This window comes from Ostrea edulis, chromosome 5 (genome assembly GCF_947568905.1).
Source record: "Ostrea edulis chromosome 5, xbOstEdul1.1, whole genome shotgun sequence".
NCBI lineage: Eukaryota > Metazoa > Mollusca > Bivalvia > Ostreida > Ostreidae > Ostrea > Ostrea edulis.
In genome coordinates this window covers 18,613,804-18,628,254 of record NC_079168.1, presented here as the reverse complement: position 1 = coordinate 18,628,254, position 14,451 = coordinate 18,613,804, and the positions used below count along the sequence as shown (strand labels likewise).

The following is a 14,451-nucleotide window of genomic DNA, read 5'->3' as shown; positions in this document are numbered from 1 at the left end:
AATTTTTAATTATTGCGTACTTTAAATGAATCAAATAAATCCGTAATATCAATTAATGAAAGCAATATTGAGTTACTGTTCTCTTATATTGTATTAACGATATCATTTGTCTTAATAAGAGCGCGATTATTGCAAGATCATAGTTTGAATTCCCTCTCTCTTTCTCTCTCTCTCTCTCTCTCTCTCTCTCTCTCTCTCTCTCATCCCATACACTCATGCAGTGTTGTATATGCAAATTATCTATGCACAAACAATTTATGTACCTAAATGATTTCCTGATTTATAAATCTGCAATACTCTGACAAGTAAATCATATGGTATAAGGATTCTTGTACCATAGTTTGGCGTGCTTTCTTTTGTTAAAAGTGTGGGTTATCTGTACATAACCCACACTTTTCTTCAAACTCCGCCCACATTCTCGAAAAACAAAAACAAAACAACATCACTGTCCCTGTATGAAGTTCCTATAGATCAAAATTGCACATATCAAACACGGATAACTGACTCAGACTAAGTTCTCCATATTCGCACTGAATCTCACTTAAACCTTGATACAAGATAATATCGTCAATGGTCTCGTCCCAAAGACTTTCTAGTTCCATATTCTCCTCAAGTCGAGAAACATGTGTAAGTAGAAATACGGGTAGCATTTATAAAGAGTTTTATAAAAGACCCAGTCACGTGATAAGAACGCGTTTGAGAGATAAACTTGTATAGCGGACAGAGTGAATCAGACTTGTGTTTCTTTTATGGTTTAGCGTCTTACAATTCTATTTGTTTTTCTTATGGTTTCACCATTTTTTTTTAAAATCTATTGTATATACATGTAAACGTTTTTCCAGCCAATTTAGTCAAAATATGTATTAAAATAAAAATATCAAAACCAACAGTCCAAACATTTATATGCACTTTAAAAACGGCTTTTTGAAAACAATTAATGAACATACATTTTTCGGTGATAGAAAGTCATTGTAATAGAAATATATGGTGTTCAAAGTGTAATGTAAAGACATAACAATTGGCATCATATTGTAAACAGGCGACCGCGCTTCCGAAAGCTATAATAAAATATAATGAATAATAGTAAAATATGGTACAAGTCACTTACCCCATATGATATTGTTGATTATGTTCAGATACCCGATGGGCGTGATCATAATGACACTCGGGAGCTACGCTCCCTCGTGTCATTATGACAACACCCATCGGGTATCTGCACATAACCAACAATATCATATGGGATAACTACTACATGCACAATGCAGGGTAAGTATTCTACTCTGATACTTTCCCTGATTGAAGATAGCTGATCGGCATGGGCTAAGTGTGTCGCAGTCGGTACAATGGACAATGTTGTTTACTGTTGGAATACAAATGGAGTGTATCGTTTTGTTTCATGGATTATGCTAATAAAGGGAGTTTTACTACTACTTTGAGTATTTTCGACAAGTGTACACCGCACTTCATTTCCTTTACAGATATTACGAGTAGACCCAGGTAAACAGTCATCCGCATTCGATGCTTTTTCATGGCGAGCATACATGACCATGTCTTCTTTATACGTACAGTAGCATTTATGTATTGCATTTTGCTTGAAGTAAGTGTGAATGGTATATATTTTATACCCTTTGCTTATTCCATTTCATCAATAGATGTAAATAATAGATGAAATATTTCTCCGCGTTTTTGTATAGTTTTGACATATTTATTGCAAATGTACGCACATTCACGTAAAGAAAAGGCATTCTATATTTATTTATCCAAAGCTTTTAGAATGATTTACTACTGTACGATATGTTTATTGTAATTTTGAGCACTGCGTGCTGTTCCAAACGAGATTTCATTTCTTCTTGATGTCCTATAAATCAGTATCGGAGATGTACGTGTTACCTGTCAAAGCTACCCGCACAGGTAAATCGAAGACACTGATGTGAAGTGAAACGTAGCAAAACTCGTCCCCTTATATACCATGCGAACCCTGATACATATAACAATAGAATATCCAACTATTGTACCATAGTTTGGCGTGCTTTCTTTTGTTAAAAGTGAGGGTTATCTGTACATAACCCACACTTTTCTTCAAACCCCGCCCACATTCTCGAAAGAGAAAAACAACAACATCACTGTCCACTGTATGAAGTTCCTTCAGATCAAAATTTCACATATCAAATATGGATAACTCACTCAGACTAAGTTCTCCAAATACATTATAGATATTCGCACTGAATCTCACTTAAACCTTGATACAAGATAATATCGTCAATGGTTTCGTCCCAACGACTTTCTATTTCCACATTCTCCTCAAGTCGAGAAACACGTGTACGTAGAAATACGGGTAGCATTTATAAAGAGGTTTATAAAAGACCAAGTCACGTGATAAGAATGCGTTTGAGAGATAAACTTGTTTAGCGGACAGAGTGAATCAGACTTGTGTTTCTTTTATGGTTTTGCATCTTACAATTCTTAATTTTTTCTCTCTTATGTTTCACCTTTTTTTTAAAATCTATTTTATATACATGTAAATGTTTTTCCAGCCAATTTAGTCAAAATATGTATTAAAATGAAGGATATCAAAAAGGATTTTCAAAAGAGTAACCACCATCATCAGTTGAATATATTGCTCAATTTTTAAACAGAAAAATGCATGAATATGGGTTCTAAGAATTTTATTTGAATTTTAAAATTTCAATTCTTAAAGCCAATGCCGGTACTAAAAGTCGACGAATGCGTAAATGTTAAATAAAAATATCAAAACCAACAGTCCAAACATTTATATGTACTTTAAAAACGGCTTTTTAAAAACAATTAATGAACATACATTTTTCGGTGATAGAAAGTAATTATGATAGAAATATTTGGTGTACAAATTGTAATTTAAATACATAACAATTGGCATCATATTGTAAACAGGCGACCGCGCTTCCGAAAGCTATAATAAAATATAACGAATAATAGTAAACGATGGTACAAGTCACTTACCCCATATATTATTGTTGATTATGTTCAGATACCCGATGGGCGTGATCATAATGACACTCGGGAGCTACGCTCCCTCGTGTCATTATGACCACACCCATCGGGTATCTGCACATAACCAACAATATCATATGGGGTAACTATTACATATGGCGGATTAGCAAAGAAATATGGCGGACATATAGAATTATACTATATTTATTAATTCATGTCAGATTTAAATAACACCTTCTTTAGTGCTATTGATACTAAATAGATATTTACATGTGGAAAGGTGTAGATAATGATCCGATCCACTGTGAGCCTTATATCTTGATCAGGTAAACGGAGTTATCCGTAGTCAAAATCAGTGTCCAAGAACGGCCCAACAATCGGTATGAAACAGGTCAGACAACATATGACCTAATGATAGGTTGTACTGGCAAACTAGATCGTTATAACTACCATATAATTTGCGAAATGCTGACTTTATACGAGACTGTTGAAACCCCTGTACCATCAACTTTTTTGTTAGTAGTTTGCCGCGTGAATACATGTGAATACATATATTATGTAAAGCCTTTTATCAGTGTATGTAGTTTTGACGTTTTTAGAAAGCAGCTTGTTTTATAATGTTGCTGAATATCATAATTCAGCATAGATATTCAGAACAGGGATGTTTTTCTAGATTTCATATCCATTGGGAGTTGTGAAACTTTTAACTAATACTCAGGTGACCGATGAGGGCTATGGGCCTCTTGTACCATGAATCATAATTACACTGTTGATATGTCATGGCTGCTTTTTTCGTCCTTATACAGATGAACAAAGACCTTCGAATTCAAATGGCACACATATTGAGAAATTACTCAAATATCAAAAGGAATTGGTACTATCTATTTGGTGAAGTAAGTATGTCCTGTGGATACTAACTTGAAGAAATATTCATTGATCATTACTGTTACTTTTCACTTCAATTTGTGTATTCCGTTCATATGTTGAGGCTTTGTTTTCTTTTTTCTCTTTCAGCTGCAGTGTTGTGGACTGACATCGAGAAATGACCTTATTTATCTGGGTTTATCTTCAGCTATTCCTTATACATGTTGTCATTATTCACTTTACCAAGTTTCCAGTAGTCTACCATATACTTCCAATTGCAACATAATCCAAACGGTATTACTTGAAGAATTCTGACAAATTGCAGTTAACTTTTTCTTTTACATCCTTTCGAGAATATTTTACTTATCTTGAGACGTCACCAAATGAATGTGAAGTACCACAAATTCCTATGTATCGCACTCAAAGTTGTAGGAATAAGAGCTCAACTTCCATCGTAATACGGGACTGCATTGTCAAGAAAAGACCCACGACTCGATTCCGAGCGTACAAGCAAAAGAAATGTATCTTTAGCTCTTTTTATGTATTACGTTTGACACAGGCATGGTATGAGCGGGTTCGAATCCATAACCTCCCGATCACGTAAACTTTAAGCTAAGTCATTCACTCTCTATGTTGAGGAAACGTCATACACTTAGGATGTTTGTTTTTAAAAAGTTGAATGGTTATTCAGCATTTTGATTTATTTTCGTTGGTAATTGCAAGGGTGCGAACTTCGAAAGGAATACAAGAGGTACTATCTGTGCTTAGAGCTAAATTCATAATGCAATTTCATTTATAGAAATGGGTTATGCAGAAATATGTCACGTATTCAAAATTGTCGAAAGAAAAAAAAACGGCCTAACAATTAGTATGAAACATGTCAGACAGCATTTGACCCAATGACATGTTGGATTGGTAAATTAAATCGTTTTAACGATAATAGAATTTGCCCAATGCTGGCTTTACCGAGAATGTTGAAACCCCTGTAATATTAATTGTTTGTCAGTAGCCTGCCTCGATATAAAAACTGATCATACGGAGAACAGGCACTCGCACATCAAATCAAATGAGAGACATAAATACAACGTGCAGGTGATAGTGGAATATTGGTACAGAAATATGGGAAGTTGTCACGATGAAGAAGCTGAAGACATTGAGTTTGTCGTAAAGTTGAGTTGTTAGTTTGGGTATAGTCAGTTTTTAAATCGAGGTAAGCTACTGACAAACAAGTTGATGGTACAGGGATTTCAACAGTCTCGATTGAAGTCAGCATTTCCCATATTCTATGGTCGTTATAACGATCTAGTTCGTCAATACAACCTCGCATTGGGTCAAATGCTGTCTGACGTGTTTCATACCGATTGTTAAGCCGTTCTTGGCACACTGATTTTGACTGTGTTTACCTATCAGGATATGGGGCTAACGGCGGGTGTGACCGGTCAACAGGGGATGCTTACTCCTCCTAGGCACCTGATCCCATCTCTGGTGTGTCCAGGGGTCCGTGTTAGGGATATATCAAATCGACATATGAATGAAAATGATTATCTATACTTATGAATTAACAATTTTGCCAATAAACCCTGATACACTTGCTCCAAAGTTACTGCTTGCACCTTTGATATTGTTTCATGTGTGAAGTGAAGTCCGTAAGCTATGATAGAATCTTACTTGATAAGTAGATATCGTAAAATTAATTAAAATCCTGCTTTCGTTTTCGATAAATTACCATGAAATAGCAAAAATGAAAGTAAAGTAGCAGATCTAAGATGGTGTTTTAAATGACAACTTAAGATAATACGACATGAAGTTAATTCGTTGTTTATCGATGCCTGATTTTGATCTTACAGAATAAATAAGTTTTGATAATTGTTTAATAAATATGATATACCTGTTCCTTTCTTCAATCCGTGATTTTAGTCTTGAATCTTGAAATTTCCAGAACGAAGCAAGGCAACGTCATACCAATCGCACATTCTCAGGCCTCTCCGGCAAGCCGAGAAGATGCAATTAGTTTACAATATGATCAGCATAACATTGTGCAGGTTTACATTAATAGTTATACTTTTAATAGCTTTGACTAGGCCCATATTTATTATTTTATGAAGATTTATAATTATTTTAATATATATATATGCAATATCATTCAACGAAGACACCCCCTCCCGCGACCAACGATCTGACACATCGATGGATTTTTAAAAATGATATCCATCTAATATTTTCAATGTTCTTAATTTTTTCCGTGATTATAGGACCGTGACGGTTACGACTTTTTGTAATGATTTATTAACAGTTACTGATATGTACAAACACATAGATAAACACAAAAAAGTTTTTTTTTTTATTTCAATTGAACATGTTTTGTGACGACACAGATCTTGAAAGTGAACAATACGTCGAAAATTTACCAATATATCAGATATCGAATGGTCCGGGACTGTTCTGGGAAGTTTGCGCCTTAAAACGTAAACATTTTACCGAAATTAGGTTATACACTACCTGACAATGTCCAATAAATCGGGTCACTGTGTATATTAGCAGTTTTTCCTGTTTGTTATACATATAGTGTATTACGTGTTCAACTATTGCCTTTGACGAGAAGAAATGATTTGTAATTTCATAATTTTGTCCCTAAATTCTCGCAATGGACAAAAAGTACATTAAGTTTCAAATACTGAAATTATGAACAACCGTTCATTTTTTCTTGGTCAACTATTCGGCATGACGGATTACGATTGCATTCGTAGAATCATTATCTAATTTTCAATATGAAGAGAGATCATTAATTAACGTTACATGAAGGATATTTAATTTGGAGTTCCAAGTGACTTCCTAATAATCAAGTTTTATTCACTGTATATGATATAAATAAATATGACTTAACTAATGCACGCAATTGTTTAAATATTTTCTGAAATTCATATGAATTAAAGATATAATCTTTCATTCAATTGATCTGCGCAACAATTCAAACACGCATTTAAAAAGTCCTGTTTCAAACTCTATGTCATTTCAGGGATGCCTTGATAAAGTACTGGAAGTGTTTACATTTTATACCACTGGATTTTTCATTGCTGTGTCTATATTAATTTTATTCGGGGTAAGTGAGAGAGAGAGAGAGAGAGAGAGAGAGAGAGAGAGAGAGAGAGAGAGAGAATAGCAAATCATTCAAATAAGTTAACATATATTATATGATATATTATATTATATATAAATATATGTTATATAAATAACATATATTTTGTTACATACAGGGATTAACTGCTTTATTTACAATTATCGAAGTACGATCTCTTCGTTCCGAAGATCTTCATGATAAGCAGGTATCAGAAAAAGATGAATTGAAAGATACCAACAGTGAACAAAGCAGCGATGCTTGCACTATATGCATTAAATGCTGTAAAAGGTAAGATAAATGCATTACATGCACATGTATTCGTCTTTTATTATCTTCGTCTTCCATATAACATATACTGTCAACCTGCCAGTAATTTTGAAACTTTCCATGTCTACGGTTTTTCAACAATATATCTAGTAGTCCCTTTGATAACGTCGTATGTGAAGTGATGATTTTGCACACATACGTCAATATCGCATTTAAAAAGTTTTTCCTCAAAACAATGTCATTTAATTCTGATTTGTTAGTGTAGATAACGAAATTTCGAGTCTTGGTTTTTACATGGGTGTTGAAATATTTCATATTTGACAGAGTATGGTGGTTTCCCACTCGGACACGCCTTCTCTGGGCACCAATATCAGAGCAGACGAGACAACTTGATATAAGTTGTAGAACTTGGTTGTCAATCGTCGTAAAATGAATAAATCAATTAAGATTCATTACATTATGATCCCTGGGTCGAGGCCTCTGTTGGTGGACTGTTAGTCCCCGGGGGTCTCTACAGCCCAGTAGCTAAGTACTTCGTTACTAGCTTGAAAATATGGATGTATATTTAATTGCTGTTATGAAATTTAGAAATTCATTTCAAAATCAAGGATTATCTACCTCAGGCATAGCTCTTATCCTTGAACGAATTTGACTCCACTTTTTTGGCACACTGTTTTTTCCTATACATGTAATAGCTCTAAAACGCCATTGTTAGTTCGGATTTCAAACATTTCGGTTGAGCATCACTGAAGAGACATAATTTGTCGAAATGCGCATCTGGTGCATCAAAATTGGTACCGTATAAGTTTTACATTGAAATCAAAATCAAATGAAGATGGGATATATTTCTAATACGGATATTTTCTGCATCTGTCCAATCTTTTGTTTTATTACTCAGATATATGCTATGGTACCCTTAATTAATGCTCATAAATACTCAATTCCAAAATACATGTAGATCGGACATTCGTTGTCATGCCAAATGCCATTGTGTATTCATTTTTGAAATTCATTACGAAGGTTCGAATACTATTTGAATAGTTAGGCATTTTTTGGGTAACTTCACCAGCATACATGTTAAAATTTTCTAATCTAGGCAACTGATCCCACCTCTGGTGTGTCAAGGGATCCGTGTTTGCCCAACTCTTTATTTTGTATTTCTAATAGGAGTTATGAAATTGATCACTGTTCGTTATCTTCATCATGATATTTTGACTGATATAAGATTCTTTAAGTTACATGACTGTCTTTTCTTTTTCAGTGATAAATTACTCTCAATACAGATGCTCTCCATCATATGTTGCGTCGTGAGTATTCAAAGATAAAAGTTCAGATATTCTTTGTATCATTAGAGGATGTAAAAATAAAGACATATGATGTAAATTATCTGTAAGCTCTATTGTTAACAATTCGGGATAAGTATGCTATTAAGGGTATATTGTATATTACAGATTTTGGGATTTGGGGGTTTGTTTTTTCATCATGGGTTATGTCAGAATTTATATTATGTTATATGAAATTTGTGTCGTATTACAATTCACTCCTCCTAGGCACTTGATCCCACCTCTGGTGTGTCCAGGGGTCCGAGTTTGCTCAACTACGGTATCTATTTTGTATTGTTTATAGGAGTTATGAGATTTATCACTGTTCGTTATCTTTGCATTTCATTTCAGGGATTGTAAGATATGACATATCAAAAGTTTATTGGTGAATGGAAATATATGCATTTTGAAAAGTACAGAACAGAATTATGTTAGTTTCGTTTGCTTTTTTAAATGCTTGGTGCCGTATAAGTTTTACATTGTAACTCTCTCTTTCAGATATTCGGTTTTGCCTTAGTAACGGAGGGAATTTTCCTGACCTATGATAAAGTTTTTAACAACAGATCAATAAAAGATATCCTACTCAGCGCCCTGTCATTTGAAGGTCTATCTTTTACGCATATAAGGAAATCACTATGTGCTTTCATGTTTGCCTCTGGAATTACTTTAATTATCACTAGTGGATTTGGGATATTCACACCGAGGACAAAATCAAAATGTCTGCACATCACTGTAAGTATTTTGGACAATTAGTTTCCTAGAAAACATATTGATTAGCAAACCAAACAAACAATAAACTTATACATGGTGTATATATAACCTGGAGTGTATATGTGTTTGCATGTCAAACTTATACGGTACCAATTTTGATGCACCAGATGCGCATTTCGACAAATAATGTCGCTTCAGAGATGCTCAACCGAAATGTTTGAAATCCGAAATAACAATAAACTTGTAAAAGCTATTTTAGGGAAAAACAGAGTGCCAAAAAGTGGAGTCAAATTTGTCTATGGATAAGAGCTATCGTACATGTTTTTATTTAAAAAAATTGTTTGTCGTAAGTGAGGTACAAGTCGTCCCAAAAATATGACAATTTAATAGTTCGTGTCGTCGGTCAGTTTAGTACTCTATATAGATAGATAGATAGATAGATAGATATAACTCTCCTGTAATTCTAAAAAAAAAAATCTATAAACGTTACAGCAAGCAGTGGTAATCGGTATTGTCCTCACATTGATAATCACCGGGATGAGTCTCTGGGGCAAAATTAAAGACACGGTAAGTAACGCCTTTAGCGAGATATATCGATATTTTTTGAAGTGATGACATTCTTATGATGGAAGATAGCAATCATTTCTTATGAATAATTTACAGATCAGTTACAAACTGGATGCCGAGATGTACTTATTTCTTGACTTGCATGGATACTATGAACAAAATTACTTAACATACACATCAACTGCCAATGGAGCATGGAATTACCTTTTTGCTGTGGTATTATATATATATATATATATATATATATATATATATATATTATTTCAATTTGTACCATGTACGTTAAATAACTGTGACTGTAGCGTGTGTGACAGCGTGACAAGAATTCAATCGTCATCGAAAGCAAGTTTCAAGACTTGCTGCCTAGATGGTCGAGTGGTCTAACACACTGTTCACATGCTGCTAGTAGATTTGGTTCGGCAGGTCGTGAGTCAAACCCAAGTCGGGGCGAAAGTGGGCATCCAAATCAAGTGAAATGTTCTGTGCTAAATATTAAATATTTATTCACTTAGGATATTGTTCATTTAAGAGTTTATTGCTTTTTCCCTGCTTTATATACATACATACATATATACATACATAAACATATATATATATATATATATATATATATATATATATATATAATAGTTACTTTTCGCAATGATCGTCAAAAGTATAGGTAAAAAATCAAAAAAGATACACGAAGACGTTTAGTAAAGCTTTAGTGCTTTCATTTTAAATCTTCAGACGCTTCACTAAACGTCTTCGTGTATCTTTTTTTATTTTTTAGATATATATATGGGATATTTGTAGAGTGATATCTAGGTATTGGTGTAGTTCTACATCTAATGTTGGACCTAAAGAAATCATGATCACTGAGGAAATCTGTCTGAGCCAAAACAAATGTACTTCACTTTGTTAAATGAAAGGTGAAGATAACGAACAGTTATCAATGCAAGGTGAAGATAACGAACAGTGATCAATCTCATAACTCCTACAAGCAATACAAAATAGATAGTTGGGCAAACACGGACCCCTGGACACACCAGAGGTGGGATCAGGTGCCTAGGAGGAGTAAGCATCCCCTGTTGACCGGTCACACCCGCCGTGAGCCCCATATCTCATAACTTCTAATAGAGAAAGAGGAGAAACGAACCCCTGGATATGCAAGAGGTGGAGTAAGCATCCACTGTCGACCGGTCACTCCCGCCGCAAGTCATATGTCTTGATCAGGTAAACGGAATACTTCATTGTCAAAATCAGTGTACCAAGAACAGCCTAAGAATCGGTATGAAACATGTCAGACAGCATTTGACCCAATGATAGATTGTATTGGCAAACTAGATCGTTATAACAAACATAGCATTTGCAAAATTTTAAGTTTAAACGAGACTATTGAAACCCTTGTAACATCAACTTGTTTTTCAGTACCCTGGCTCGATTTAAAAACTGATCATACACAGAACAAGCCCTTATGTATCGAATCGGTTGAGATTATTAGTTACCTAGTCATCTTGTGATCTGGTACGGGATGACACCAGGTCACTAAGTTTTATACCGGTCGATGCGAAGCTCGTGCATTGAACGCGTCCATCCTAGGACGAGATAGTGACTGCTTCTCTGCCAAACGGTCGGATGTTTTGAAGTGAGCATTGCAGTTCTTTCGAAGACCTTAAAAAAATTGAGGTCCCGCATCGCGACAGGCGTTGGCACAATAAAAAACCCTCACTGGTATTGTCCTGAGCCCCAGGCATGGGCCAAACTTTGTGATACTGTATGTCTTATCCTGGTTACTGATCAGTGTTACATGTGCTTGATACTTACTAGTTCATACAAAATAAGACATTGAAAAGCAAAAAGATGGCAAACAGTAAATAATTTTCACACCAAATATTATGGGACTGTCAATATTGTGTAGTTCGTGTTAATTCTTAAAACTTTCATCATGGTGACCATCGCTCACTGAAGAAACTACTTTGATACTGTATAAGTGTATTCAATTATGGTAAAAATGAGAGACTTTGATTATTAAGAGGAAAGCTTTAACCTTTGGATTTATTGGTATATCAGTCTTGTTTAATTATTTTCTCTTTTCATATTTAGTGATATTTTGAAAATGAAATTTTGATTATCTTTCCATTATTTCTCAAGCTAGAGTATTGAAAGCATTTCAACAAAATAAGCATTAAATTTTCGATTTACCACATCAAACTATATTATACATTAATACACTATATCAGTAAAAACATTTATCGTAGCTATATCCCCCATAAAAAGGTAGCCAAAAGTTGCAAAATGACATATCAAATATATTTCAAATGTTTGTATCATTTTGAATATCAAATGTTTGTATTTACTATGTCTATGTTTAGAGCAATATTTGTAGGACTAAGTGTGACTTGTTCATAGCATACTCAAAATACACCGTACACCCTGATATTGATGTTCAGCTATGTAGTTTACACGTTCGCTGTTTAATTCAATGTGCATTAACATCCCCAGGCAGAATGTTGTGGTGTGAACTACAATGACGGTAGTGATTTTGAAAAATATATGCATAGTGGAAACAAAGTACCAGTTTTTTGCTGCAAAGAGAATCCATTAACAGAGCCTTATCGAGCTAGTAATGATGCTTGTCAAAAAAATCAAGAGTGGGACCTCCAACACAACTCAGTAAGTAATTATTTGAGTTTTTGTGTCACATATAGCTTTTCTTTACTTGTGTATATGTACAATATATTCTGTATGTTAGCAAATGCAAATTATGTATTTAGCGTATCAATGTTTAATATTCATTAGTCCTGCAAAGATGCACTACTGACAAGATTGGATACCTACAGCAACACCTTTTTCTCTTTTGGTGGATTGATAATATTTTGCTTAGTATGTATCATCTGTTCTTAATGCAATTTAACAAAAAAGAAGTGTCTCAGCGTGAGATTTATTCAGTGATAATTGGCCAAACGGTGTTATATGTCCGAATCTGAATGCACTTTATCATTTTAAAACCATTGGTTTTAGACTTCCGTGTAATATCTAGAAACAGTGTTTTGTGGTCTGTAATTCAATTGCCATTTCTCTATAGAACCTGAATTGAATATTCTTTTAATTTCAGATTATTCAACTAGCTCTCATTTTATATCAGTTGAGGAAACGACAATTCCTTCCTCGCCATTCTGACAAATATTCCCAATTGTTCAAAACTAAAAAGGGATTCAGGTATAGATATCTAAGAGAAACGTGTATATTCTGAAAAGAAAATGACAATACAATACAGCTTAATAAAATGATTAATTTTGTGTTTTTGGTTCACCTGAGGCAAAGCCTATTCTTTGTTTCTTATTGGTTTATTCGAGAATATTTCACTCATAAAACGTCCATTTTATCGTCCCTACGCCTACCGTGACACGGGCCTTCCGTTTTAAGGTCATACCAAAAACATCGTGACTTTCACTTGCTTTGCAAAGGAACATCCACTACCTATGTGAAACTTCTTTACATTTGAGAATCGAACCCGGGATCAAGCGATCACGCTACTCACTAGACTACCACACGATTATTGAGAGATTTTTAAACCAATATCACCAGTATGCTATGTGTGTCAATTGTCTTTTTAACGTTTCAAGCATGGCTGTTTGAAATGTGATGATAATGAACAGTGACCATAACTCCTATAAGCAATACAAGATAGAGAGTTGGGCAAATACGGACCCCTGTATATCATATTACCAACCCAAATTTCTTCTTCTAGATTTTTGTGAACTATTGAAATTACCGAGAAAGATGTCATGGCTTTATTTTATTATTTCATGAGAGGTAATTCAAGATTTCTCTTGAACAGTCGCATTTCCAACATTTGGCACAAATAATATTAATTTCATGTTTCTCACTGGTTCTACAGACATGTAACGTTTTTGAGGAGACATAACTTTCTGTTGACGTGGTTTCTGGTTGAAAACATTACTTTTCCAGAAGAGATTTTGTACACAAGCGTATAGTATGAAAGGCGAAGATAACGAACAGTGATCAATCTCATAACTCCAGTAAGCAATACAAAGTAGATGGTTGTGCAAACACGGACCCCTGGACACACCAGGGGTGGGATCAGGTGCCTAGGAGGAGTAAGCATCCCCAGTCGACTGGTCTCACCAGTATACATATAGATGAACGCATGCAAGTCGGAAAAGACCCAGACACTTTGCCACTAAAGTTCTTTGAAAATGACTTGTAGGAAAAGTTAAACTTATCAGTTGAGTACCATATCTAAAACTTATACGGTACCAATTTTGATGCACCAGATGCGCATTTCGACAAATTATGTCTCTTCAGTGATGCTCAACCGAAATGTTTGAAATCCGAAATAACAATGAAGTTTTATCATATATACTGTAAATGTATTACATTTGGCTGTGTATTCTATTTAGCGCCTTTGGCAGAACGCAGCTTCCGCTAAATCAAGTACATCGCTAAATGCCATCCGTAAATCTAGATGTTTAAAGTAATTCAGGAATGCGCTAAATCAAATCTACGCTAACTTGTTGAAAAAACGATTTCCGCCAAATATCGTACACGTCAAATGTAATACGTTTACAGTATTTTATTTTTGAGACCTGGTATATTTACATGTATATATGTTTTCATTATTTTGTT

General features: G+C 34.5%; 1 protein-coding gene across 1 annotated transcript in view; it reads left to right on the top strand.

Annotated features, from left to right (window-relative positions):
- Positions 1-14,451, top strand: part of LOC125651286 (uncharacterized) — an 81,256-nt gene that overhangs the window by 43,726 nt on the left and 23,079 nt on the right. The window contains exons 13-23 of the mRNA XM_056166862.1: positions 3,777-3,863; positions 3,985-4,128; positions 6,851-6,934; positions 7,089-7,240; positions 8,481-8,526; positions 9,040-9,273; positions 9,745-9,819; positions 9,916-10,035; positions 12,304-12,474; positions 12,601-12,684; positions 12,917-13,020. Of these exons, the coding sequence (XP_056022837.1) occupies positions 3,777-3,863; positions 3,985-4,128; positions 6,851-6,934; positions 7,089-7,240; positions 8,481-8,526; positions 9,040-9,273; positions 9,745-9,819; positions 9,916-10,035; positions 12,304-12,474; positions 12,601-12,684; positions 12,917-13,020 (1,301 nt within the window). The remainder of the gene's footprint in view (positions 1-3,776; positions 3,864-3,984; positions 4,129-6,850; positions 6,935-7,088; positions 7,241-8,480; positions 8,527-9,039; positions 9,274-9,744; positions 9,820-9,915; positions 10,036-12,303; positions 12,475-12,600; positions 12,685-12,916; positions 13,021-14,451) is intronic.